General features: G+C 39.9%; 1 protein-coding gene across 5 annotated transcripts in view; it reads right to left on the bottom strand.

Moving 5' to 3' along the window:
* slc4a10a (solute carrier family 4 member 10a) overlaps positions 1–27180 on the bottom strand; it is a 265329-nt gene that overhangs the window by 77515 nt on the left and 160634 nt on the right. For all 5 annotated transcript variants that reach the window (XM_048534170.1, XM_048534165.1, XM_048534168.1 and 2 more), the window contains 2 exons: positions 23196–23283; positions 7664–7810 (listed from right to left, as the gene is read on the bottom strand). In XM_048534170.1, the coding sequence (XP_048390127.1) occupies positions 7664–7810; positions 23196–23283 (235 nt within the window). The remainder of the gene's footprint in view (positions 1–7663; positions 7811–23195; positions 23284–27180) is intronic.

The following is a 27180-nucleotide window of genomic DNA, read 5'->3' as shown; positions in this document are numbered from 1 at the left end:
AAATGGCTATTCTTTATACAGATGACGGAAACATAGAATTTCTAAAAAGAAACAACAATTACTTGAGAAAAATGTAAAATCAGAACAGCCTATGTCATCAACAATTATACAGTACACTTAATTAGCTCATTAATTCCCACTAAATGAAAGGGGGAAACTTGATAAATATCTGGTGATGACATACCAGCTGTATCTTTGAAGTACCAAGTTAAGTTTGGATATTTTGAATATAAAATTCCACTTGTTATATTTTAAAAATAAATTCTGCATTTCATGTTCAAATATCTAGTAGAAAAAAGAAGCAAGAAATTCTTTCACATCACATCATGAGAAAAGAATTTTCAAGCTTTCAGAAAATCATCCTGATACAACACACATTCATTGTTCAGACTCATGCTTTCAAGGAAATGTTTTTGGAAAATATCAAACCAAACTCAATATTTGTTTCGTATATCAAAACTATTTCAGCAAACAATGCACACCCTTATCAATAAGGAAATCATCCAACAATTTAGAAATTAGCAAATGGGCATCTTCAGAATTTGCTGGTAAATTTATGCCTCTCTGCCAACCAGGGCACAGTCTATAAATTCCATTTTTTAATTTATTCATGCGATGTGGATGTTGCAGACATGGCTAGAATTAATTGATCATCCATTATTGCCATAGAGGTGGTGGTTAATGGCTTTCCTGAAGTGCTCCAGTCCACTTGGTGTACGGACACCCTCAATGCTGATAGGGAGGTAGTTACTAAATTTTGACCAGGACATTGACAGAACAATGATGAAGTCACAATGATTAGTAGCTTGAAAGGCAGCTTGCAGGAGGCAATGTTTACAAGTATCTGCTGCCTCTGAGGTAGCAGCTGTCTGCAGTGATTTTCTGCAGTGCATCTTGTAGATAGTATATGCTGCTATTGAACATTGGCGGTAGAGAAGGAAGTGAATGTTTGTGCATGTGGTGCCAATCTAGCAGGCTATTGTGCCTTAGATAGTATCAAGCATCTTGAGTGTTGCAGCTGCACTCATCCAGTGAGTAGGGAGTCTTCCATCACACTTCTGACTTGTATCTTGTAGAAGGTGGGCAGGCTTTGCGGAATCGGGGGGAGTTATCTGCTGCAGTATTCTGACCCTCAGATGTGCTCTTGTAGCTGCTGTGTTTATACGGCCTGTTCAGTTCAGCGTCTGATCTCTTGGTAATCATGAGGATGTTAATTGTGAAATTTTCAGTGATTTTATTAAATATCAAGGAACAATGGTTAGATTCTTGGTTGGAGGAGGTGTCATTGCCTGGCATTTGTGTGCCATTTTTCAAACCTGGTCCAGATCTTAAACAAAAGCAGAAGTTGCTGGAAAAACACAGCAGATCTGACATCATCTGTGAAAAGAAATCAGAATTAACGTTTCATGTCCGGTGACCCTTCCTCAGAGCTGATGGTAGCTTGGAAAATGTCGGTTTATATGCAGATGGGTTGGGAGGGGAGGAATAAATGATATGTAGGGGTAGAGCCCAAACAGAGGAAAGAGTTGGACAGTCAAAGCAGTAGATAAAAATCTGACTATGAGTGTAAATAGCTGTTAATGTAGACTATTAGCAGCTAACAATAGGTGATGTGTAGTGGCAGACTATGTGATAATATTGCCTGGTGTGTCGGGTAGAGGGTTAGGACATGGGAGAGATCAAGCCCTAAAATTATTGAATTCAATATTGAGTCTGGAGGGCTGCAGGGTCCCCAAACAGAAAATGAGGTGTTGTTCTTCCAGCTTACACAGAGCTTCACTGGAACGCTGCAGCAAGCCTAAGATGGAGATATTGGCCAGGAAACAGGGTGGTGTGTTAAAGTGGTAGGCAACTGGAAGCGCAGGGTCTTTTCTGCAGCTAGAACATAGAATTGATCACCCAGCCTATGCTTTGTTTCCCCAGTGCAGAGTAGACCACATTGTGAGAAAGTATGCTTGGGCTCTTAGATATTGAGGAGGGAGGAGGTAAATGGGCAGGGCCGTTGCAGGGGCAGGTTCTGTGGAGCTGCTGGAGTTGGGAGGTGTGGGTATGGGCGTGAAGGAAGAGTGAACCAGGGTGATCTGAAGGAATGGTCCCTGTGGAAGGCAGGCAAGAGATGGACGATGAATATGAGTAGTAGCAACTCACTGGAGGTGGTGAAAATGGCAGTGGATGATCTTTTGGATGTGGATGCTGGTGGGATGGTAGGTTAGGATAAGGGGAACCCTATTGCTGTTGCAGGAGGGAAGAAAGAGGGTCACAGTGGAAGTGCAGGAGATGGGTCGGACCTAGTTAAGGAACCTGCCGACAAAGGTGCTGGGAAATCCTTGGATGGGGAAGTATGTGAACATTTTGGAGGCTCCCTTGTTGAAGTTGGCCTCATCAGAACATTTGTGATGGAAATGGAGGAACTGGGAGAATGGAATGGAGATTTAACAAGAAGCAGGGTACAAGAATGTACAGTCCAGGTAGCTGTGGAAGTCAATAGGTTTATAGTGGATATTAATGGCCAGTCTATCCCCAGAAATGGAAATAGAGATGTTGATGAAGGGAGGAAGGAGTCAGAGATAGGCCAAGTGAAAATGAGGGAAGGGTGGAAATTGGAAGTGAAATCAATGAACTTTTCTAATTCTGGAAGAGAGAGAGAAGCAGCACCAATTATATCATTGATATATTGGAGAAAGAATTGTAGATAGGGGCCCAGAATAGGACTGGAACAAGGAAAGTTCCACATACCCAGGAAGAGACAGAACCTGGTCCCGACCTTTCTGAATGCGGATTGTTTCAGTACTGAGGAATCATGAATGGTCCTGGACATTGTTCAATGGCGATTGTACATCGCACCCCCTGAATTTATGACAGAGGCAAGGTCATTGATGAAGCAGTTGAAGCTGGTTAGGCCTAGGACGCTACCTTGAGGAAATTTTTCAGAGATGTCAGTGAGCTGAAGTGACCAAAGTCCACCAACGCAACCATTTTCCCTTGTGCTAAGTAAGATTCCAACAATTCAGTGCTTCCTCTCTGACTTATGCTGATTCCAGTTTTAGTGGGGTTTTTAATGCCACACTCAGTCAAATGTCAAGGGTACTTACTCTCACCTCACTTCTTGAATTCAATTATTTTGTCCATGTTTCAACTAGGCTGTGATGAGATCAAGAGCTAAACGGCCCTGGTGGAACTGGCAGGTTATTTGAAGGTTTACTTCATTATACTGTTGATGACACTTTCCATCACTTATAGAAAATCAAGCGTAGACTGATAGGGTGGTGAATGGATGGGTTGGATTTGTCTTGCTTTTAGTAGACAGGACATAGCTGGGAAGTTTTATGTATCAAAACAAAAGAACTGCAGATGCTGTAAATCAAAAACAAAAACAGAAGTTGCTGGAAAAGCTCAGCAGGTCTGGCAGCATCTGTGAAGAGAAATCAGAATTAACATTTCGGGTCTAGTGGAATGTTGTCAGTGGCCTTAGTTTTTCGGTATCCTGTGTCTTCAGTCCCTTCTTGGTATCACATGAAGTGAATGAAATTTCCTGATCAGTTTATGGATTTGTGGCACCAGCTGGGACCAGTGTTCTAGGAAACTATGTAACCTAAAGAAGTTGAGAGGGCTTTAAACCAATCAATGACATTGAGGACTAAACTTGGGTAGATTTAGCTAATCAAGTTGTTGAGTTAAAGCAGGAGAGAAAAATAGTAAAATAGCAAATGAATACCAGGCAATGGTAGGAAGGGACAGGAAGAATAAACCTAAGAGTTCACCAACAATCAAAACTAAATGCTACAAAAGGAATAAAAAGATTAAAGGCTCTGCATATGAATGTGCTTTGCTTTCATAATGTTTACTTATTCAATGTGGATTCTGTGGTATGATCTGACAGTCAATTATGGAAATTGGTTGCATGATGACCAGAACTGAATCATGAATACTGAGAAGTTGATGACATTTAAGAGGAATAGGATGCTAGGTAAAGGTGGAGGGATTCCACAGTTTATCCAGTGTGGCAATAATTAGAAAAAAGCTTCAATGTGGAGAACATGATTGGCTTGGGTAAAGGTGAGGAATAATAGAGAACAGAATTCACCAATAGAGATGGTCTACAATCTTTCTGACCGCAACAACAATTATCTAGGAAGAAACTTTCATTGTTTGTAATAAAAGAACCTCATGAGTGATTTAAATCTGCACATAATAAAAAAAAATCAGAGTTGTAAAGGTAGCTCGAGGAACTAGAATGCTTTGGAGATAATTTCTTCAAGCAGCATCATCTGTAATCAACCAGCGACTAGGTTATACTAGACTTGGTATTCTGTAATGTGACAAGATTAATTAATGACCACAAGTTAAGATCACAATAGGCAGCATGAACCATAATTTGATTGAATTTAACATCCAGTGTGAAAGGGAAAAGGGTTAATCTAAGACTAATATTTTAAACTTAAATAAGGCAAACTATACGGGCTTGAAAGCTTAGTAATCTGAAGTGAACTAAAACAAAATGCAATGTGATAGATGGAAAAGCATGGACAGACATTTAAGAGGATATTTCAGAATACTGACAATAAGCATATTCTTACTATAAAGAAAAGTTCTTAGGGGAGGACCCACCGTCCGTGATTAACTAAGATAGTTAAGGGAAACATCAAACTTAAGTGAAAGCACTTACTATAATTATACAAAATGAGTGCCTGTCAAATGATTGGACAGAATATAAAGAATAGCAAAAATAACAAAAAGATACTTTAATTTGTTTTCCTTGATTAACGAGAGGAAACTAGCTTGAAATGTAAAAATAGATAGCACAAGTCGACACAGAGTATTCTAAAAGCAAAAGAGACAGTAATAAGTGTTGATAATCTAGAGAGTGAGAATGAAGAATTAATAACAGCTTTGAGATGAAATGGTGGATGAAGTGAATAAATATTTCACTTTTTCCTTCACTTGGAGGATGCAAAAATATTCCGATAGTAGCTGTAAATATGGTGTTTGAAGGGAGAGACGAAACTTTACAGGCGTCTATAATAGGCCTTGGCTTTTTATAATTTATGTCAATGACGTAGATGAGGGAAGCAAAAGCATGGTTGGTACATTTGCAGATTAACTGAAGAAAGGTGGAAAGGTATATTGTGGAGACGACATAAGGAAGTTGCAAGTAGTTTGAGCGCGGCAGCAAAAACATGGCAGGTTGAATGCAATTTCAGAATATGTGAATGTCCTTACTTTTGTAAGAAGTATGAAAAGGCAGAGTTTTGCCTAAAAGGAAAATAGATACACAAGTTCAAGGTGCAAAGTGATCCAGGTGTTCAAATGCATCAGTCAGAAAAGAAGTAGCGAATAAATTCAATCCTTTATTACAAGAGGAATTGAACATAAAAGCAAGGCTATTATGTTTCATTTTACAGGGTATTGGTGAGACCACATCTCAAATACTGTATATATTTCTGGTCTCCTGATTTAAGGGATGATGTAAATCCATTCAAGGTGGTTCAGAGGAGATTTACCTGATTAATACCTGGAATGAGTGGGTTGTTTAATGAGGAAAGGTTGGAAAAGCTGAGCTTGTTCCTGCTGAAAATTAAAAGACTGAGGATGACTTGATTGAAGTAGATAAGGTCTTGAAACATCTTGACAAGGCAAACGTTAAGATGATGTTTTGTCTTGTGGATGAAGTTAAGACTAGGGGGTACTGCTTCAAAGGAAGGGTTACTTCCTTTAGTTGAGGGATGAGGCCAACTTTTTCCTTTCCAAGGTGCCATGAATATTTGGGGTCACTGAATACTTTCAAAGCCAAGACAGAGAGAAACTGGTTTCGCAAGGGGCAGATGGGAAAATGGAATATGAAGCGCAAACATATCAGGTATGATCTAATTGACTGGTAGATCAGGCTCAAGGGGCAAAATGTCTATTCCATATAGAGTTATAATGATATACAGGATAGAAACAGACCCTTCAATCCAATTCATCCATGCTGACCACATATCCTAAATTATTCTAGTCTCATTTGCCAGCATTTGTCCCAAATCCCTCTTAACCCTTCCTATTCATATGCTATCCAGATTTTTTTTAAATGTTGTAATTGCACCAGCCTCCACCACTTCCTCTGGCAGCTCATTCCATATATGTACCACCCTCTGCATGAAAAAGTTGCCCCGTAGGTTCCTTTCAAATCTTTCCTCTCTCACCGTAAATCTATGTCCTCTCAGTTTGGACTCCCCTACCCTGGGGAAAAGACCTTGTCTACTTACCCTATCCATGTCCCCATTATTTTATAAACCTTGATAAGGTCACCCCTCAGCCTCTGAGGCTCCAGGGAAAATAGCGCCAATCTATTCAGCCTGTTCCCATAGCTCCACCCCTCCAAACCTGGTGACATCCTTGTAAATCATTTCTGAACCATTTCAAGTTTCACAACATCCTTCCTGTAGCAGGGAGACCAGAATTGCATACAGTATTCCAAAAGTAGCCTAAACAATGTTCTGTACAGCTGCAACTTGACTTCTCAACACCTATACTCAGGCATTGACCAATAAAAGCAAGCATACCAAATGCCTTCTTCACTATCCCATCTAGCTGTGATTCAATTTTCAAGGAATTATGAACTTACATTCCAAGATTTCTTTGTCATCAAAACTCCCCAGGTTTTTGGCATTATGTGTATATTTATATGGAAATCAGGGGAAGCCTATCCATGATCCTGGTGGTTAAACAATGACAATTTAACACTGGATGCAATGATAATGGTGTTAAAGAGAGTCTTTTCCCCCTTGTCAGGAGGAACTACTCCCTTGGAGAACTGCTGACCAACCAACTGTCAGCTGCAACAGTGGGCACTGTTGAAATTTTGGTCAATCCCTCCACGATGAGGGATTCAGTTAAATCTATGGTCAGAAGTGCAGGGATGATCTTGGCCAGGATGGTTACATCCAAAGGACCCAGAGGACTAAAGAAGCAGGCGTCCTATCCACTACCTGTTTCCCAAGACCAGATAATTAGTTTCAGTTGCACTAGGCTTCTGGCATGGCATGGATAAAATATCAACAGTGGCATGAAGAGGTCTTTAAGTTGCCTTTAATTGCTGGTTGAAACTAAAACTAGAATTTTTAAAAATTTCAGCTAATGCAAAGTATATTACCAGAGCTTGATGCAGGAAGAATGATGCTAATATTTTAATGGTAAGAACTGGGTGCATTTAACACGTGAAATTAAGTACATTCAGGCTTTTGTTATTACTTGGATGAGATTTAAAGCCTTTTATTATTCTTAGGTATATATTATATTTAATAAGCATTGCATTTCACTTAATTTATATTTGTACTCAAAATGAATAATCATCATTAGCCTTGCAGCTCAGTCCTTAACAAAAAAGTAAGATATTATGATTTAACCAACTTAAAATGAGTTCTGTAGTTTTACTCAGTGAGTTTTCATCAATAGATAGTCATGAAACTATTCAGTTTTATACTGTTGGCCATCACATAGTCCAACTTCTAGCTGAATATCATAGGAAAGTTCGGGCAACAAACAATTTCCTTGCCAGAAACGCCCAGATTTCATGAAAGAATTCACAATATTTTAATTTAGTTAATGTCATCACTTTTCAATAAAATCCCTGAACAATATAGCAAGAGCTGTAATTGAGACAAATGGCATGAAATGTACACACCTGGGAAGGTACACTTTTTGGTGGTTCTATTCGGATTGATGGGTCCCACTCCCCCGGTGGCAAAACAGTGACTTGATCAAGAAATTCATCCACGCCAGCAACTAAGTCATTACGATCTTTTGCTTTATATGCAACATCATGGAATACCTGTAATATAGTTGCAAAAGCAAGAACCAATTATCCAGAGTCTCTGTAAGCACCAATTAGCTGTAATTCAATGTTTCTGTTCCAGTATATATCACTTATTCATCTTACTATTAATGGTAATACGCGTTACAAATTTAAGTATAAGGCTCTGACCAGAATTATCTTGCATCTGAAAGAAACACAATATTACCATCCAGTCTAAATGTAAAGAGGCTTTTAAAATGTGTAAAATGTAACATCTTTAGAGGAATAAAAAATCCTAATTTTACAAAATCCTGAGTTTTTTTTAAATTTCTACACAAATTGTGCTTCTGTGTTTTAATTTAAATGTAACATTACTGCTGAACAGAGAAACTCGCAGCGGCAGAAAAAAAAACATTTTTTTCCATTTTTCCAGCCAATGGTTTAATATTTATTTAGTTATATATTCAATGCTTTTTAAATGTGAATGAATCCATGATTTCAAATGTTGCCATTTTTGTCATTTTCCCATTGAATAGGGATACTGAAAAAGAAAGCTGACCCTTCCTGATTCACAAGGAAACTTTTGTATGTAATCTAATGCCAACTGCTACAAGTTCATGTTTCAGTAATTTGCAACTATTATTCCCCTTCCCTAATTGGATCACCAAAGTGGACGAAAATCAATTAGGCTTAGAGACTTAGAGTCATAGAGTTCTACTGCATGGAATCAGGCTCTTTGGCCCAAACTGATCCATTCCAACCAAATGTCCATCCACGCTAACCTGCTTGGCTCATATCCTTGTAAACCTTTCCTATCCATGTATTTTTCCAAATGCCTTTTAAATGTTGGAACCTCAACCACTTCTGCTGGCAGCTCATTCTATACGCGTACCACCCTCCATTTAAAAAAAGTTGCCCCTCAGGTCCCCTTATATCTTTCCCCTCTTACCTTAAACTGATGCCCTCACGTCCTCGATTCCCCAACCCTGGGAAAAAGAGTGATTGAATTCATCCTATCCACACCTGTCATGATCTTATATACTTATATATTATAACTCCTCAGTCTCCTACGCTCTAAAGAAAAATGCGCTGACTTGTCCAACCTTTTCCTATAACTCAGTCCCTTCAGTCCTGGCAACATCCTTTAAATTTCTTCTGCACTCTTTCCAATTTAATAACATCCTTCCTATAGCAAGGTGACCAAAACTGAACACAATACTCCAAATGTGGTCTCACCAAAGTTCTGTGCAACTGCAACATAACTTCACAACTTCTATGCTCAATGTCCTGACTGATGAAGGCCAGTGTGCCAAAAGCCTTTTTTACTGCCCTGTCTAGCTGTGACTCCACTTCCAGGGAACCATGTATCTGAACTCCAAGGTTCCTCTGTTCCACTAAGCTCCTTAAGGCCCTACCATTCACCAAGGAAACTCCTACCTTGATTTGACTTTCCAAGGCACAACACCTCACGCTTATCTATATTAAACTCCATTTGCCATTTCTCAGCTCACTTCTGTAGCTGCTCAAGATCCTGTTGCAATTTCTGACGATCCGTCCTCATTGTCCACGATATCTCATATTTTGATGTGATCCACAAGCTTACTCATTGTCATCCAAATCATTGATACAGATAACAATCAGCAATGGGTCCAGCACTGACCTCTGAGGCACACCACCAGTCACAGGTCTCCAGTCCAACAAGAATCCTTTCACTATTTCTCTCTGTTTCCTACCATCAAGCCTTAATGAGCAGAAACTTGTATCTTTATGCTTTATTACATGTTGAAAATCCAGTACAAATTAGACATGTTTAAAAAACTATGAGGACTACTAGGATAAAGGTTTGTCATCTTCAAAACCTAAGATAGTCTGACTTCTTCATGTTCCAAATACTTATGACATCATCAGACTGGCTGAAGCTTAATGAAGTCTTCAACATTAACTATTTCAGAAACATTACCTTTTCAACAGCTCCTCTAAACTTTATTTCTTCAGATAAAATTCATATATTTACAGATTCACTGTTTCAAGCAGAAGTTTCACAATTCTTCCACAATGTGCTCTTATCGAACTTGAAAGATTGATAGATCTTGGCTTGAGGACTTGACTTTGATTTCTGTTCTTGACCCTGCATGATCTGTAAAGTCCCTCTACACTGAAGGACTTTTTAATGCTTGGAGTTCCTTTGCAGACGATTTCATACTTGCTAAATCCATGAGTTGGTGCATTACTTAACTTGGAGGATGCTCAATCTCCTGACTTTCTTTTCAGAGGAACTCATCCCTGAATCAGGTACCCCCACGATATCCTTTAGTCTTTGGAAGTTCCTTCAAGGAAGATGGCTATTCTCTGCAAACCTTTTTGCAGTATCCTGAATTTCTGGGCCAGGCAACCACTTCTTCATCATGTCTTGAATCTGTGGACAATGATCATCCCACTACATGTGTGGGCTCCCATGGCGTCAGATACAACCCATCTTCAATCACAGCAGAAAATCTCTACTCTAAATCCACAAATACATCTATATTGAAGAATGTAAACGCCATAATTTCTAGATTAGTTTGAAGATCTTCATCCACCTTTTATGTTTCTCTTGCTGCCGAACTCAACATGTTCACAACTGCTGTCATGCTACTGGAGGATTGTTGTGCTCTTATGTCTATCAGTGCTACTGATAATGCTTTCTTTGGTGACAAAGCATTGAAAGACGTCTCTTGAACTTGTGTCATTTCATCACCTGACATCAATTTTGTTTTTTTGTTATTAGAATTGTTTGTCGGGCTGCATTGATACCTGAACAGTTTCAGTTAAAAGTTGATAAATGAGCTCAAATTGACCGTACAACTTATTCTTTATCAGATAACACAGTGTGGAGCTGGAGGAACACGGCCAGCCAGGCAGCATCAGAAGAGCAGGAAAGCAGATATTTTGGGTCAGGGCCCTTCTTCAGAAATGGTGGGAGGGATGGGGGTTCTGAAATAAATACAGACTGGGGGTTGGGCTCGGAAAGGTAGGTGGGATGGTGATTACAGGTAGGTAGTGGTGGGGATTGGTCAGTGTGGTGGAAGGAGCGGATAGTGGGAGAGAAGACAGACAGATCAAGGAGGTAGGGTGAGAGGGAGGGTTGGTCTTGAGATAAGGCTGAGGTGGGGAGATTTTGAAGCTAGTAAAGTCCACATTGAGACCATTAGGTTGGAGACTTACAAGGTAGAATATGAGGTGCTGGAGGAGGCCCAGGATGGACATGTCATCCAGGGAGTGGGAGGGGGAGGTGAAGAGGTGTTGTTGTTTGCTGCAAACCGAGCATAGGTGCCCTACAAAGCAGTCTCCAAGCCTCTGCTTGGTCTCACCAATGTAGAGGAGGCCACATTGGGAGCTGTGGATACAACAGACCACATTAGCAGATGTGCAGGTGAACATCTGTCTGATGTGGAAGCTTTTCTTGGGGCCTGGGATGGGGGTGAGGGGGGACGTGTAGGGGCAGGTGTATTACTTCCTGTGATTACAGGAAAAGGTAGCGAGGGTGGTGGTGCTAGTGGGGAGTGTGGAACAGACCAGGGAGTTGCGGAGAGAGCAGTCCCTCTGGAAGGCAGATAAGGGTGGGGAGGGAAATATATCCTTTGTAGTGTGGTCAGATTGCAGGTGGTGGAATTGGCAGAGAATGATGCACTGAATCTGGAGGTTAATGGGATGATACGTGAGGACATGGGGGATTCTATCTTTGTTTTTAATGTGGTGTGAGAGCTGAGGTGTGGGAAATGCAAGAGATGCGGCCGAGGGTGTTTTCGACCACTGAAGGGGTGAAGTTGGGATCCTTGAAATAGGAGGACACTTGGGATGTTCAGAAGTGGAATGCCTCATCTTGGGAGCAGATGTGGCAGAGGCGGAGGAATTGGGAGTAGGGGATCGCATTCTTGCAGGAAGGTGGGTGAGAGGAAGTGTAGTCTAAGTAACTATAGGAGTCGGTGGGCTATTGAAATAGATATCAGTTTCGAGGTGGTCACCAGAGATGGAAACAGAGAGGTCCAAGAGGGAGAGAGAGATATCGGAAATGGTCCAGGTGAACTTGAGGTTGGGGGGGGGAGGTGTCAGTGAAGTTGATGAACTGCTCAAGCTTCTCTTTGGAGCATGAGGCAACACTGATACAGTCATCAATGTAGCAGAGGAAGAGGTGGGGGATGGAGCCAGTGTAGCTGTGGAAGAGAGACTGTTCCACGTAACCTACAAAGAGGCAGGCATAACTTGGGCCCATGTGGGTACCCAAGGCCACCCCCTTAATCTGTAGGAAGTGTGAGGTTTTGAAGGAGAAGTTGTTAAAGGTAAGGACGAGTTCAGTTAAGCGGATGAGGGCGTCGGTGGATGGGGACTGACTGGGCCTGCAGGAGAGAAAGAAGCAGAGGGCTTTTAGGCTATCTGCATTGGGAATGCAAGTGTACAGGGACTGGATGTCCATAGTGAAGATGAAGTGTTGGAGGCCAGGGAATTGGAACTCTTGGAGGAAATGGAGGGTGTGGATGTTGTCCCGGACATAGGTGGGGTGTTCCTGGATTGGGGTGGGGAGAAAATAGAGTCAAGATAAGTGGGAATAAATTCTGTGGGGCAGGAGCAGGCAGAGACAATGGCTCGGCCAGGGCAGTCGGGTTTATGGATTTTAGGAAGGAAATGGAAGCGGGCATTGCGGGGTTGGAGAACAATGAGATTGCAGGCTGTGGGTGGGAAGTCACCTGATGTGATGAGGTTATGGATGGTCTGGGAGATTATGTTTTTCACTTTGTCTGCACCATTTCACAAACTTTGTTGATTTTTACTGTCTAAACTCCCTTCAATGTTGATAGGAATGGAAGCATGTCTGTCAACTCTGTGTCATTGCAGATTTCAATTCTGTTGACAAAGTGAAACATTCCTCTTATACCACCATAGATAATCTCACAAGATTACTTCTTCCTGTTAGGATGCAACACTCAGTAAGGCTTCTTGATTTTGAACTACACATATATGCTTTACTTTCTTAAATCCTTTGTGTTGCCATGTTGATTGCAACATACTTTTGACAGCTGTTCCAACTGGACAATGAAGATTAATTTCTATAGGTCGTTAACTTCTCTTAAATGATCTTACACGACAATGATACTTGCTCCTGTAACAAACTTGTAATTAGTTAGATATCCATTGGCATAAACTGGCACTGTCAAACTCAAATTGTTCAGATCATCAATTTCCCGCAGGAATACATTGGATATTTTTTTCTGATGTTGGTGGCACTACCATATTAACATCTTTGAATAGACATTTGACATTTTCGCTGCTCTGTAACTATGCCAACTTCTACAGGTTTTCTGGATGTGACCTTTAGTTTTACAGATGAAGCAATTTTTAAATAGCTGGGCACTGTGTGTACCTGTGACATTTCTGTATCTACAATGCTGACACTGATTCTTACTGTCTGCTCTCTGGCCTACTCTTCATGCAAGTTTGTTATATTTAAGTATTTTTCCTTACAAACTGGACAAGATATGTTGCTTTCCTGTGATAAGGTTGTCCTTCTCTTATAATTTCTCTGTGATCCTTCTGGCTTTCTATTTCTAGCATAATCTGAATAGCTTTCTTCAAAGTCAAATCTTTATAAATCTGACAAAGACTCAACAATAATTCTACAGAGGATTCTAAAAATGATTCTAAGGAATTCTGATTTCAAATGTCCATTGTCACAGTCTTCCACTAATCTGTAAAGATCATTAATTAACTTGTGTATAGTGGACTATTAAGCTAATTTGTAGATCTGTATTTTCCTTGTATCTGCCTTTTAATGTTTATTTAATAGTTTATAATTCAATGCAATGTCAGTAATTCATTTCAATGTGAGTTTTGGAACATAGTTAGCATGTTTGGTTTGATCAGTAAAAGTTAATCTGGTTTAAATCAATGAGTCTTGTGATTTTATTCTTTCAGCAAACAATTGGAATTTCAGATTTCTTTTTCTAAAACAAGTTGCTGGTTTTGATTGTGTTCATACTTACAACAAAGGTATTAATACTGAAACATTTAACAAAGTAAAACAAAAAGGGCTAATTCCTCCACTTCGAAAGTAATTACAGTAACACTTCTAAAAAGGCAACTAATTAACAAACACCTGGGGCAATCCAGATGTGACTTCAAATGTTCTATTGGGCAATATTTAAAGCTCCTCTTACCACTCAATTTTTCAGGAAAATTATCTAAACAATCAACAGAATGTCTATTAAATTTATCTTAAGTACCTTAATAGTTCCAATATAACTGGGTGTCACTTAACGAAAACATATGTAGATGGTGAAGAAACAGGATACATTCACTGGAATTTCAAATTAGTTGCGGTTTGTTTAATGGGTGATATCAAGCTGATTACTCATTAAACACATTGTTCAATTTTTGTTTCCATTGAATGCACTGGTACATCAGTAGCAGATATTCCACTGGCAGGTTACGATTAGTAAGATCAGCCGATGTTGAGAATGGGAGAAGATGGCAAAACAAGGTGCTGCTGTATCTGAAATCAAAATCAGTATCAGCAAGACACAGAAGGAATTTGATAATGTAAAAAAGCCATTAATTCATTAATTGCCACGTACTTTACTGTATCATATTTTGTTCAACATTGAGAAGGACTTTCCAAGAACAACTTAGAGTTGTTACTAGTTGTTGCTTCAAGGTTCTGAAATTGCGTCATAAGTACTATGATTTCAGCAAAAGGACTAATTATTTACCAAGCATTCCACACACGTTTTACACTATCCTATCTATGTGCGACTCCATTTTCAATGAACTATGAACCTACACTCCAAGGTCTCTTTGTTCAGCAACTCCCCAGGACCTCTCCATTAAATGTATAATCAGCCAAGGTCAAAACAGATGGTTGAAGTTCCCCAGAAGCTTAACATCAGCCTTTATCTTCCCCAATTCGATGTTAAATGTGGATGTTTTAAGTGAATAAAAACCATTTCAGCTTCCAGGGCATTTCATACTACCAGAGAAAGTGCTAAAGTTGACATTACACACTGTCTGACATCACCTCATAATATCTTTATATTTTGTAAAGTAAATATTAGCTTGATGGAAACCAGGGTATGTGCATTGTTGATGTTTTGCTCATAAAGCCTTACTGCCTGGCACTTTGTTTTGCAACTAAATGCCAAACTACACACAACTTTTCTCAAATCGGCATTAATTTCAGAGAACTGTGAAGAGCTGTAGACACTTTCAGAGCTCATCATGTTGGTATTGTCCTCATGCTAATATGTTATTAATTAAGTAGTCACCTCAACATGTGACAGCATTCATTGCACACACTGCTTTGCAGTCACACATGCATAATTGTTCCTGAAGCAGTCAATGCATTCCTGTGGATGTCTGGCAGGATTGAGGAACTTTGACACACTGCTGCCATTGGGTGTCAATGGTGGAGAAAGTGAATTTTGATCATGGTGGATGAGATTGAGTGGCACAGCTGCTGATCTTCTTGCAGGTAAGGGGACGAATTGTCCTGAATCAAATGGAGCCTCCTGTGTATTGTTGGAGCTACAGTCATCCAGTAGATGGCAGACAGACTTTGGGAGTCAAGAGAACAATTATTCATCCTAGAATTTACAGTCTTTGACTTGTTCTTGTATTATTGATGTGGTTGGTCCAGTTGATGGAAGAGTGATGGTAATGCCATTCAATGGCATGGAAGATAAATTGTTTGTCACACCCTGAAGCTACTTGATAAATCTAAAAAATAAACTGTTTTCATCAGATTTCAGATTTATTACTATATTGTAGCAGAGAACACTTCAAAATGGAATGGCAGCCACATTTGTCCCATAAAGCAGCTTTACCCTACAATTATTCTACATTATCAGGTTATATATATACAGACACACATACAGCTGAATCGTATGGTTTGTTGGCTAAGTCTGAGTGGTATTAAGCTTTTCAGAGGGGTTTGTCACAAGGCTTAGTTACTGCCTCACCATATCTTACCAAATACACCACGTTAATTATCTGTGTTGACCCAACGGCATCCCTTAGATCTGAATCACAGTGGCTCAGTGGTTAGCACTGCTACCTCTCAGACTCAGGGACCCGGGTTTGATTCCACCCTCAGGTGAGTGTGTGGAGTTTGCACATTCTCCTTGTGTCTGTGTGGGTTTCCTCCGGGTGCTCCATTTCCTCTCACCATCCAAAGATGTGCAAGCTAGATGGATTGGCCATGGTAAATTGCCCGTAGTGTTCAGGGATGTGTAGATTAGGTGGGGTGTAGGGTGATGGGTCTGATGCTCTGAGGGTCAGTGTGGCCTTGTTGGGCCTGTTTTCACACTGTAGGGATTCTAAGATTCCATGATTGTTTGCATGCTATCCTCTGAACAACTCACCACTCAGCACATATCCAAGAATTCACTAGCATCCCTTATGCATGTGCCATCTTCAAAAGGTCGTTGTGCACCCAGATAAGCACTATCAATCTGGAGCTGCCTTGTACAGTTCTTGTCAGTTGCCCCAGACGTAACAAAGGGAAATCAGTGCCCAGCTCTACCAGGCCTGGTTGTCCTGCTGGCTGACCTGGGGCAAATGTGGGTCTTCTTCACTTATGAGCAGTAGCGGAGACCACAACATCAGGCCATGCCAGCATGGTCCAAGGTTGCTGCCCAGGTTAAAGCACTTTCATCCATCTGGGGGAATACATAACTCTGTAGGAAGAAGGTCAATGACCTTGTCCACTCTGCCAGCCTAAGTGCCACTGTCATCATTCCAATATCTCACACTTACTCTCTCTCTGCTACTCTACCCACCTCCTACAACGGCTTTTGCTCTATTCCCAGCAACATCCTCTCTCACTCCTTGTCATCCACTTCAATCCCTGACATTCCTATCTCTGTATGTCCTCTGCACGGCCTAACCACTCACTCACAACACCTCCTTACCATCATCAAGACCAGCAGCTGTGCCATTCACTCTCATCTCCCTTTATACAGGAGGACAGCAGCCACCATTAGAGCTTAAAGACTTAAGACAGGTCATGGGCTATCCCTTATATGGAGACCATCTTGACTCTGACCACCTTGCATGGCTGATTAGCCATTTCCAAGCCCCTGGATTGGTATCAGAGGCTGTCCTTGGCTTATTGTGCCAGTAATCCCTGAAGGAAGTCTGTCTCCAGCGACCTGACTGAGGGCTGCTGACAACCATGACAAGCTTCCAGGGTCAGCAACAAATGGCCAGACAAGATAGAAACAATACGAGCACAGTATCTCTGGTGGACAGGACAACCCATTAAAATACAAGGTGAGGCAAGGCAAGGCAAGGCAATGCACATCGGGAATGCTGTGATCATTTGGGAAGGCTCAGAGTGAAGGACTGCTTTGACAACAAGCAAACAGCCAGCATATGCAGCTCATCCTGTTCATAAGCATGCCCTTGCAGCAGGATTATACTAATAGTGGCTGCGACAATCCAAGGTGAAGTGCATAATCATCTTTGAGTAGAATGTAGTTGTGCTATGAGGGTTCTTACAGGCTGGTATATGTCAGACACCAAAGTCCATGAGCATGGGTATGTGTGTGGCTCATGCCCATGGTGCATGCACCGAAATGTTGGTACTCAGTATCCAAAGCAGAGGGCCTATGGAGCAAACATATAGCTGAATTTTCCATGTCATCTCATGGCTTCCAGGCCAAGTTTTCTTGACATCTAGCTGAGTTTGGCAAGATAGAAATCTGAATTTTAGTAGGGCATATTCAGCCATCAACAAGGTGCATAAAAAGTGATGATTCCCCTTAATTGGCAATTCACTGCTGCCTCGGGAGAAACTCACCACGCCACCTGTGAAGAGCACGAAAGACGGAGCAAAATGCTTCCAAACATTGAAACTCACCAGTCTTCTCCGCCCAATTTTGCCACCAAACTTAACATAGTTCACAACACTCAAACCTTAACAAAATTCTGCACACAATCACTGAAGCATGATGTTCACTTAACCGTTTCCCATCTAGGTACTCTTCAAATTTCTAGCATCTCAGTTTAATTATCTGGTTGGGGAACAAGGCAGAGCACAAAGTGGAGAGCCGATGAGAATGGGTCAGGGTAAATGATAGTTGAACAAAGGTCTATCTTCAAAGAAGAGATTGTCTAGACTCATTCAAGATCTATTCCCTCATAAAAGAAATCTGTGACATAAAAATCTAAAGCTAGAGGGAGTATGAAAAGAGACTAACGTTAACATATGAGGGCAACCTAGCCTTCCATTGAGATAAAATAATAAAGAACTGGCAAAAGGGGAGAGGGGCCAATTGGAGCTCAAAAATGGAGCTTACATATTGATGGAGAGGGTGTGGTTGAAGTAATAAATAATTACTTTGCATCTAAATTTATCAATGAAAAAGACGTTACCCAGGCAATGATGAAAGAGAAAGAAATTAAGTCACTGGGAGAGATTTACATTGATAACGAGATGGTACTGCATAGACTACCTGTACTGAGAGCTGACAAAGCCCCAGACCAGAAGAGATACATTCAAAGATACAAAGGGAAGTAAGAATAGAAATTTTAATGCCCCGGCGATAATTTTTCGCTCTTTCAGCAGGAATATAATCTAACTAAGCAATGGGCTATGTTCAAAGAGGAGGTGCTTCAGATTCAGTCCTCAAAAGGGAAAATAGGTGTGCTTTTGACAGGTTTCAGTCGGAAAATGCCATTGAGAACCAAGGTGCAGGGAGAAAGTGAACAACTGTATTCAAGAAATGAAGAAAAATTATGTGAAAAAACCAGCAGATAGCACAAAGGTTAATCCTGAAGTCTTCTGTAGGTGCATAAATGATAAAAGAGTGGTAAGAGGATTAAGGCCAATTGGACCTATAAGGGAATTTAAAGAAGCAGCAGTATGGTTAAGCAATTAAATAAAGACTTTGCAGTTATCATTACCAAGGAGCTAGATGCTGTGCGAGTCATTGGACAGAGGAGGAAACTCTCTCACTAAGTTGGGTTCAAAACTGATGAGGAAGAATTGTTGGATAGACTGTCAGTACTTCATGTTCAAAAGACAAGACTGGACAAGATGCATACATAGATACTGAAGGAAATGAGAGTGGAAATTGCAGGAGCACTGGCCACAGAATTCCCTAGACTCAGGATAGGTACAAGAACAGTGTAGAATTGTGAACATCATACCTTTGGTCAAAAAGGGGTGTAAGGGTAAGCTGAGTAATTGTAGACCAGTCAGTTTCAGCCTCAGAAAGCTTTGAGAAACAATTATTCAGGATAGAATTAGTTGTAACATGGAGTAAGATGAGCTGCTTAGGGGAGGTCAGCACAGATTTCTAAAGGGGAAATGAATGTTTAACTAACTTTCTGGAGTTTTTTTGAAAAGGCAACAGAAAGGATTAATGGGGGTAATGCTGTTGATGTGACAGCATTGGACACAGTGCCACACAACAGACTTGTGAGAAAATTTATAGCTCATAGAATGAACGGGACAGTACCAATATGGGTACAAAACTAGCTGCATTATAGTCAACAGAAAGTAAATTGCCCATGGGTATTTTGTGAACCTGAGGAAGATTTGTAGCTTGTAGGAGATCCCCAGGGTTGGTATTTGGGTTCTTGCTTTTCCTGATACATATTAATAATTTAGGTTTTGGTGTCCAGGTGATTATTTCAAAATTTGTGGTTCATATGAAATTTGGAAGCACTGTAGACTATGAGGACAGCATAGAGCTTGAAAAGGACACTGGCAATTTTGTGGAGTGGTTGGATAGGTAGCAGATGAGGCTTAATGTAGAGAGGTATGCTGAAATGCATTTTGATTGGAAAAATGTGGACAGGCAAGATAGGAAAGGGGTACAACTCCAAACAGGGTGCAAGAGCAGAGGGACCTGGTTATGTATGAGCACAGACCATTGAAGGTAGCAGATAGTCTTTTGGAAATGCAAACACGCCATATCTATCTTTATCAACTCTACTTGTTATATCTTCAAAGAACTCTAGACAATTTGTCAAACTTTCCTTTTACAAATTATGTTGACTCTGAGTTAGAGTTTTCTAAATGTCCTATTGGAAAACCTCAACAATATTCATCCAATATTATAAATGAAATCCTGAACAAAGGGCACTCTGAGAAACATTTAGCCATAGAAAGTTTTGCAGATAACTTGTTTTTGCAATCATGTACATTCAATAAAGGGTGCCACTGTGAAAAGTTAAAAGATTGACCTTGCTAGCGTAAAGGAAATATGAGAAAGAAAAGAGATTGCCAAAAGAAAGTGGGTTGGCATAACTAGCCAGTTGTCACACTATTTTACCAAAAGAACTACTTAACCCAATAAATTATTCGAGATAAAGACTTCAGTGACATCGAACATTACAAGAACATGAAAAATTCATTTTTGTTTTGGTTGCTTTTTGAAGGAATGCATTAAAGTTTTCTTTTTGTTTAATGAAAGAATAGTGAACGTAGAAAATAAATTATATTATATTGAATATAAAAAGAATTGTTATTTAGCTGTATTATAAAGTGGTTGTTTTTATTTATTTATTTAAAGGTTGTGGATATTGTTGTCCAGGCCAACATTTACTGCCAATCCCCAATCGCCCTAGAAAAGGCCTTTCTCAACACCTGCTGCAGTCTGCTTGTTTTAGGCATACCCACAATGTTGTTGTGGAGGGAGTTGCTGAAGTGTGATCCAAAGACCCTGAAGGAATGGCAATGTATTTCCAACTGAGGAGTGGTAAGTGGCCTGGAGAGAAACTTGCAGGTGGCGGTCCCACACATCTCCTACCTTTGCCCTTCTAGGCTGGGGGTTTGATAGGTGCCGTCTAAAGGAGCCTTAATGAATTTCTGCAGTGTATCTTTTAAGTGGTGCACACTGGTGTAACTGAAGGTTGATTGCAGAGGAAGTAAATATGAAAAATATCATTTTACATCATTTTCATTAGTTTGTTCAAGTGTTGTTTGTATGTCTTCAAAAGTGCTATTTAAAAAGGAGAGGGGACACTATTAATACAACGATATAGCATGCTACATAGCAGATGAGTGTGGCCAATTGATGAATTAAATCAGTAAATACATAGGGGCAACTGATCAGGCTTGTTTGTGGAACGAGTTGCATGACCAAGTATCTTATAAACTCCATCCACAAAGAAGGGTTTTGACCTTCCCTTTCAGCAACAAGCCTGAATCTGAGTTGACAACAGGGACAGATATGGGCTAGTAAATGAAAGCCAGCATGAAGTTATTTTGTTGGAGTTCTTTTGAATATGTAATAGAGAGGCTTGTTGACAGCAATGTGGCTGATGTGGTGTACATGAACTTCCAAAAGGGTTTTTTTCAGTGCTGCACAACAAACATCTGAGCAAAGTTATAGCTCATTGTATTAAAGACACAATGGCAGCATGGATACAAAAGCTGGCTGAATGGCAGGAAAGAGAAAATAATGGATAATCAATTTATTCCTTGCTGTTGAAAGGTTGGCAATGGAATTTCCCAGAGGTTAGTGTTGCTTTTCCTGATAAATATTAATAAACTAGCATTTGGTGTAATTACACAATTTAAAAATCTGTGGATGATATAAAACTAGTAAGTATTATAAACTACAAGGGAGGCATTGATAAGTTCGCGGAGTGGGCAAATAGCTGGCAGATGAAGTTGAATGCTAATAGAGATTGTGAAATCTTCCAGATTCAAGGAGAAGGAACAATAAGCAGCAAAAGAACTGCAGATGGTGGAAATCAGAAAGGAAAACAGAAATTACTAGAAAATCTCTGCAGATCTGGCAGCATCTGTGGAGAGAAATCAGAGATCTTGGATCCAATGATCCTTCTTCAGAATAAGAGTCAATGGACCAGAAACGTTAATTCTGACCCAGCAATTGCTGTTTCATTTTCTAAAACACACCCAGCAAAATAATTGATTCTGAAAAGCAAGTGCCTTGCTCTGTTTAAGTACTTGCAATGGGAATGACATGCCCCAAAGAACCAACATCACACCAAGATTAAGTAGACAGCAACTCATATATATGTCATTAAGAGGCCTGATTACTTTAGAGATTACGGATAAGATGAACGCACAGAGACAGACAAAAGTGGGATTGACTAGAATGAACAATTTTCGTTCACGTGTGATTTTATTGACACCCCCACATGTATCGTGTGGCTTGCATTTTCAAATTGTAATATATATAATTTATTCTGCACTTTTTAAGAAAACAGGCGTATTTAGAAGAAATGATATTGCAGGTATTCTATCTGCCATCACTTGCCATTGTCATGTCAACTTTGTTGCAAGTGCCTCCAGTGTAGAAAGAGAAGCCATGAAAGTCTACTCATAGATTAGCGAGGGTGGGAGTGAGAGGAAGAGTGAGGGGGAAGAAGGGCTAGCTGAAGAAGTTCTTTATTATAGTCACTTGGGTCTTTAAAGGTGAAAATGGAGGATGGAAATAGGAGGTAGCAGAAAGAGAGATTTAGGGATTAAGGCAAAAGTGTGAGAACCGAGGGTGGAAGTGAAGACATAAAGAAGTAACAGAAGATGTTGGTGGTGTACTGACTCAAACAGCATCAGGTGAAGCATGAAAAAATCTCACGTGCACATACAGAATGCGTAGGCTGCAGAATGGAAAGCCTGTGATAAATAGCATCATAGTGACTGTTGCAACATTAAACAGAAATGTTGCCCTTATTTTATGAATGACATTGAAGTGAAACAACATTGACTGAGTCAACACTAAGTCGGCACTTACTTACGATTCCCTTAAAAGCACAAATCATTTTAAAAGTCAATGATCTAACAGAATAAAGCTGTTAATTATCACAGGTTTGGCATTATTGCCAAAATATTGAAATGTTCACCGTGAATAAATCATCAAAGATACTTGCAATCAGTGATCCAATACGTAACTTATTTACAGGTTTATAATAATGCATAATTCTCTGATATAGTAAATAGTGATGTCAAATGAAATGACTGTATTTTTTTAATAAGGAAGGAAGCATGAATTGAGGATGAGCAATTAAATGTCCATATTCGTAGTATGAAGATCAATTGCTTGGTTCAATTCCAAACTTGGCTACAATGTCAGCATACCTGCATCTATATAAATCATTCTCACCAGTCATACCCTTGCAACATTTTAAAAATATGAACCAAGTATCAAAGTAACACAGTACTTTTTCTCTGTTAGCACTGATATGCACAAAATGTGATGATCTGTGTACCATAATTGAACTTAAACATCTGTTCTCTCAAGCTCTTGAACAAGTTATTGTTGTCCAGTCCTAAAATTTAAACGGTCTGCTATTGTAGCTTTCTCAAAATAGACTACATCAGATTAGCAAGTTTGCAACTAATAAATAGTCAAAGTGTAGTACACATATTGCAGATCATGTTAAATTAAATACTTGGGAATTCAGCACTTGCCTCATCAGTCATCAGGGTTGCAATCGACCTGCCAATTTCATGATATTGTGGACCTTTACCAAGAGGCCCCAAGAGAATAAACAAAAATCTATAGGGAGAGAAAAGCAGTAATGTAAGTAAATTATGAGAAATAATTTCAAAGAAAATTCTGGCTGGCATTAATTTTCAATTGAAGCAGTCAGTTCCACAGGAATACCTCGTTTAAGGCTTTGCTTCGTATATTCCCCAACTTGTTGATCACTTTCCTTCCCCCAGTATTGCTTGCTGTGGTCACATCCAAGTATTAACAGAATAGTGTATAGATAAATGGACGTGTATGAATTTCAATGCTGTATTGAATGATGCTAAACTGAGTGAGGTGAAAATTATGCTAACATTCAACATGAGCCCATAATGCACAATGTGTTTCTGTATTACAAAAAAAACTGACTAGACAGCAATGTTTATTTCCCAACACATGAAAAATAAAATCATCACTTACATTTGGTAGAGTTAGTGTCGAAACTATGGAAAGATGTGGCATAATCACCATGAATCACCACCACTTCACTAGATACTTTCCATCTTTTGTTGTTCTTCCATCAAGTTACAGAAAATTGTTTAGAAATTGCAGAATACAGTTCGGCCCAAAAGATCTATGCCAGCATTAATAGTCATACATTCCACCAAGTTCTTCACTGAAACAATATATTCTTCTATTTCTTTCTCACTCAAGTACTAAATGGACCTCTCCAAACATTTAGTTATACAATTTGTCTTAACCATTCCAAACGACAGCAAGTTCACATTTGCACCACTATCTGAAAAGTAAATCTTCTTACATGCTTTTGAATATATTTGTAACTATTTTATATCCATTGTTTTGGACTCCCACAAATAGAAATAGTTTTTCCAATCCCAGTCTACCAAAAACCTTCATAATTTTAAAGAGCCCTGGAAGTCACCCCGTTTCCAGAGAAATTCATTGTAGCTTGTTCAGTCTTCCCCGCTGGTTATAACCTCTGATTTCTGCTATCATTTATACAAATCAAGTTTGTATTTCTTCTGTGATTCTATACATTTTTGTAATACTGAAACCAGAACAGCTAACTGTGTTTTAAGCATGATTCAAAGTTCTTTTCAAATTTAACATAACTACGGTAAAAATATCTTTATATTGTTTGCAAAATCCAGAATAGTGGAAGTCATATTTGAAACATCGGTAAATAAAGCTGGCTCTTCAAATTATCCCACAAGTTTATTTTGTTAAATATACAATGCTTATGTGACTCCATTTGTTTCATATAATTTTCGGACAGCTAATAATCAGTCAGACAAATGATACTTTGGCTGTACCTAATGTAAAGCTGGCATCATTTGAAACAATGTCATGCATGTTACTTTCTTCATTTACATTTGTTCTCATTTCTTAAAATTTGTGCATTTCATTTTGTTGTCCCGCTTGTCTTTTGGATTGCAATTCCTTGTTCCTTGGTCTTGATGTTTAACACAACTCCAGCTCAACTGAGTCTTGAAATTTACTCAGGAGTCAGTTTTCTGATCTGTTTCTGCAAATAGCTTTATTTGATGAAAGTCCAATCCACAGGAGTTAAAAACTAGAGGGCAATTTCGGTAACCCCTCACTCCCAATCTGTTATTATGGATAGCGCAGGTTGGAATATCAATGAAATAGTATTGTATTGCAAGTTTGGCCTGTGGTTTCATCGAGCATAGCTTCTTTTTGGGAATGCAAAATTTAATTTTGTATGTCATGTATGTAACCTGTATGGATATGGCAGATTCTATCAAAGGTACGTAGTTTATATCTCAGTGATTACATAAAACAAAATAAATAGAATATGCTGAACAATTATCTTCTGCCTATGGAAGTATTTAATTATTAAAAATATTGCATGAATAATTCAGAGCTCTAAGTACTGACCTGGATTTTGCTCTTATTTTAATTTGTTCACGATATCTGTCAAGTCCAGCATTTGTTTTACATCTCTAACACTGAGAAGGGTACGTTCAGCAAGTCATGGAAGGACAGTGTTTGCTGTTCGTCTCACTGGAAGCTACTAACAAACACTGTCAGGGAGGATTCTTCAAATACAGCGACTTTTCTGGTGTTGTGTCCTCTACATAGGATTCATGAACAGGGAGGCATGGGTTTCCTGAAGAGGGCATAGCACCAAGCAGTTCTGAGGAAGGGTCATTCAATCTGAAATGTTAACTCTCCGCAGATGCTGCCAGACCTGCTGAGCTTTACCAGCAATTTCTACTTTTGGCACCAAAAAAGAAGTTGGATTATCGAAAATCTCTGATGACACCTCTGGGGAAATTTAGTAGAAAGCTACAATATGTTCTGAGGAAGGGTCACCGGACCCAAAACGTTAGCTCTCTTTTCCTTCACAGATGCTGCCAGACTTACTGAGCTTTTCCAGCAACTTCGTTTTTGGACAATGCGACAGGGTCAGACTATTTATGAAGAGAAAGTGAAAATCTGTAAAGGGAATTTGTGGCATGGAGCCTAAAGAGATAAGAGGAGTCCTTAATGAATATTTTTCTTCGTATTCACAACAGAGAGGGACCTAGTTGTAGAGGAGGACAGTGTGAAACAGGCTGGTAAGCTAGAGGAGGTGGATGTTAGTTAGGAAGATGCACTGGGAATTTTGAGGAACTTGAAGATAGATAAGTCCCCGGGCCTGATGGGATTTATCCAAGGAGTCTATGGGAAGTGAGGGACAAGATCGCAGGGCCTTTGGCGACGATCTTATCATCTTCACTTCAGTGTCGGAAGATTGGGGAGAGGCAAACATCATTACCTTGTTCAAAAAAGTGAATAGGGATGACCCCGGAAATTACAGGCCAGTTAGTCTTATGTCAGTGGTGGGCACATTATTGCAAAGGGTTCTGAGAGATAGGATTTATGATCACTTGGAAAGGCACAATTTGATTCATGGGTTTGTGACGGGTAGATCATACCTTATAAATCTTACTGAGTTCCTTGAAGAGGTGACCAAACATGTAGATGAAGGAACAGCAGTGGATGTGATTAACATGTATTTAAGTAAGTCATTTGATAAGTTTCCCCGTGGTAGGCTCATGCAGAGGAGGCATGGGATAGGGGGAAATGTGGCAGACTGGGGTCAGAATTGGCTGACTCTAGGAAGATAAAGGGTGGTAGTAGATGGAAAATATTCAACATGGTTCTCAGTTATGAGCAGTGTAGCACAAGGATCTGTTCTGGGTCCTCTTCTATTTGTGACATTTGTAAATGATTTGGATGAAGGAGTGGAAGGGTGGATTAGTAAGTTCGCGGACGAAATGAAGGTGGGTCGCGTTGTGTACAGTGCAGAAGGCTGTTTAAGGTTTCAAGGGGACATTGATAGGATGCAGAGCTGGGCTGAGAAGTGGCAGATGGAGTTTAACCCTGAAAAGTGTGGGTGATTTTGGAAGGACAAACTTGAAAGCAGAATACAGGGTTAACGGAAAGATTCTTGGTAGTGTGGAGGAGCAGAGGGATCTTGGGATTCACGTCCACAGTTCCCTGAAAGTTGCTACCACCCAGGTGGATAGAGTTGTTAAGAAGGCGTATGGCTTGTTAGCTTTCATTAATAGATGGATCGAGTTCAAGAGCCATGAAGTTATGCTCTAGCTATACAAAAGCCTGGTTCAGCCACATCTGGAATATTGTGTCCAGTTCTGGGTCACTTCATTACAGGAAAGTTGTGGAAGCGTTGGAAAAGGTGCAGAGGAGATTTACCAGGATGTTGCCTGGCATGGAGAGAAGGTCTTATGAGGAAAGGTTGACAGAGCTAAGGCTTTTCTCTTTGGAACAACAAAGGATGAGAGGTGACTTGATAGAGGTGCACAAAATGATCGGAGGTATAGATACAGTGGACAGCCAGAGACATTCTCTGAGGGCGGAGACAGCTATTATGAGGCGGCATAGTTTTAAAGTGAGTGGAGGTAGTTATGGGGAGACATCAGAGGTGGGTTCTTT

The sequence above is a fragment of the Stegostoma tigrinum genome, chromosome 7 (assembly GCF_030684315.1).
Source record: "Stegostoma tigrinum isolate sSteTig4 chromosome 7, sSteTig4.hap1, whole genome shotgun sequence".
NCBI lineage: Eukaryota > Metazoa > Chordata > Chondrichthyes > Orectolobiformes > Stegostomatidae > Stegostoma > Stegostoma tigrinum.
Note: the sequence above shows the minus strand (reverse complement) of the source record. Positions and strands in the feature narration are given on the sequence as shown.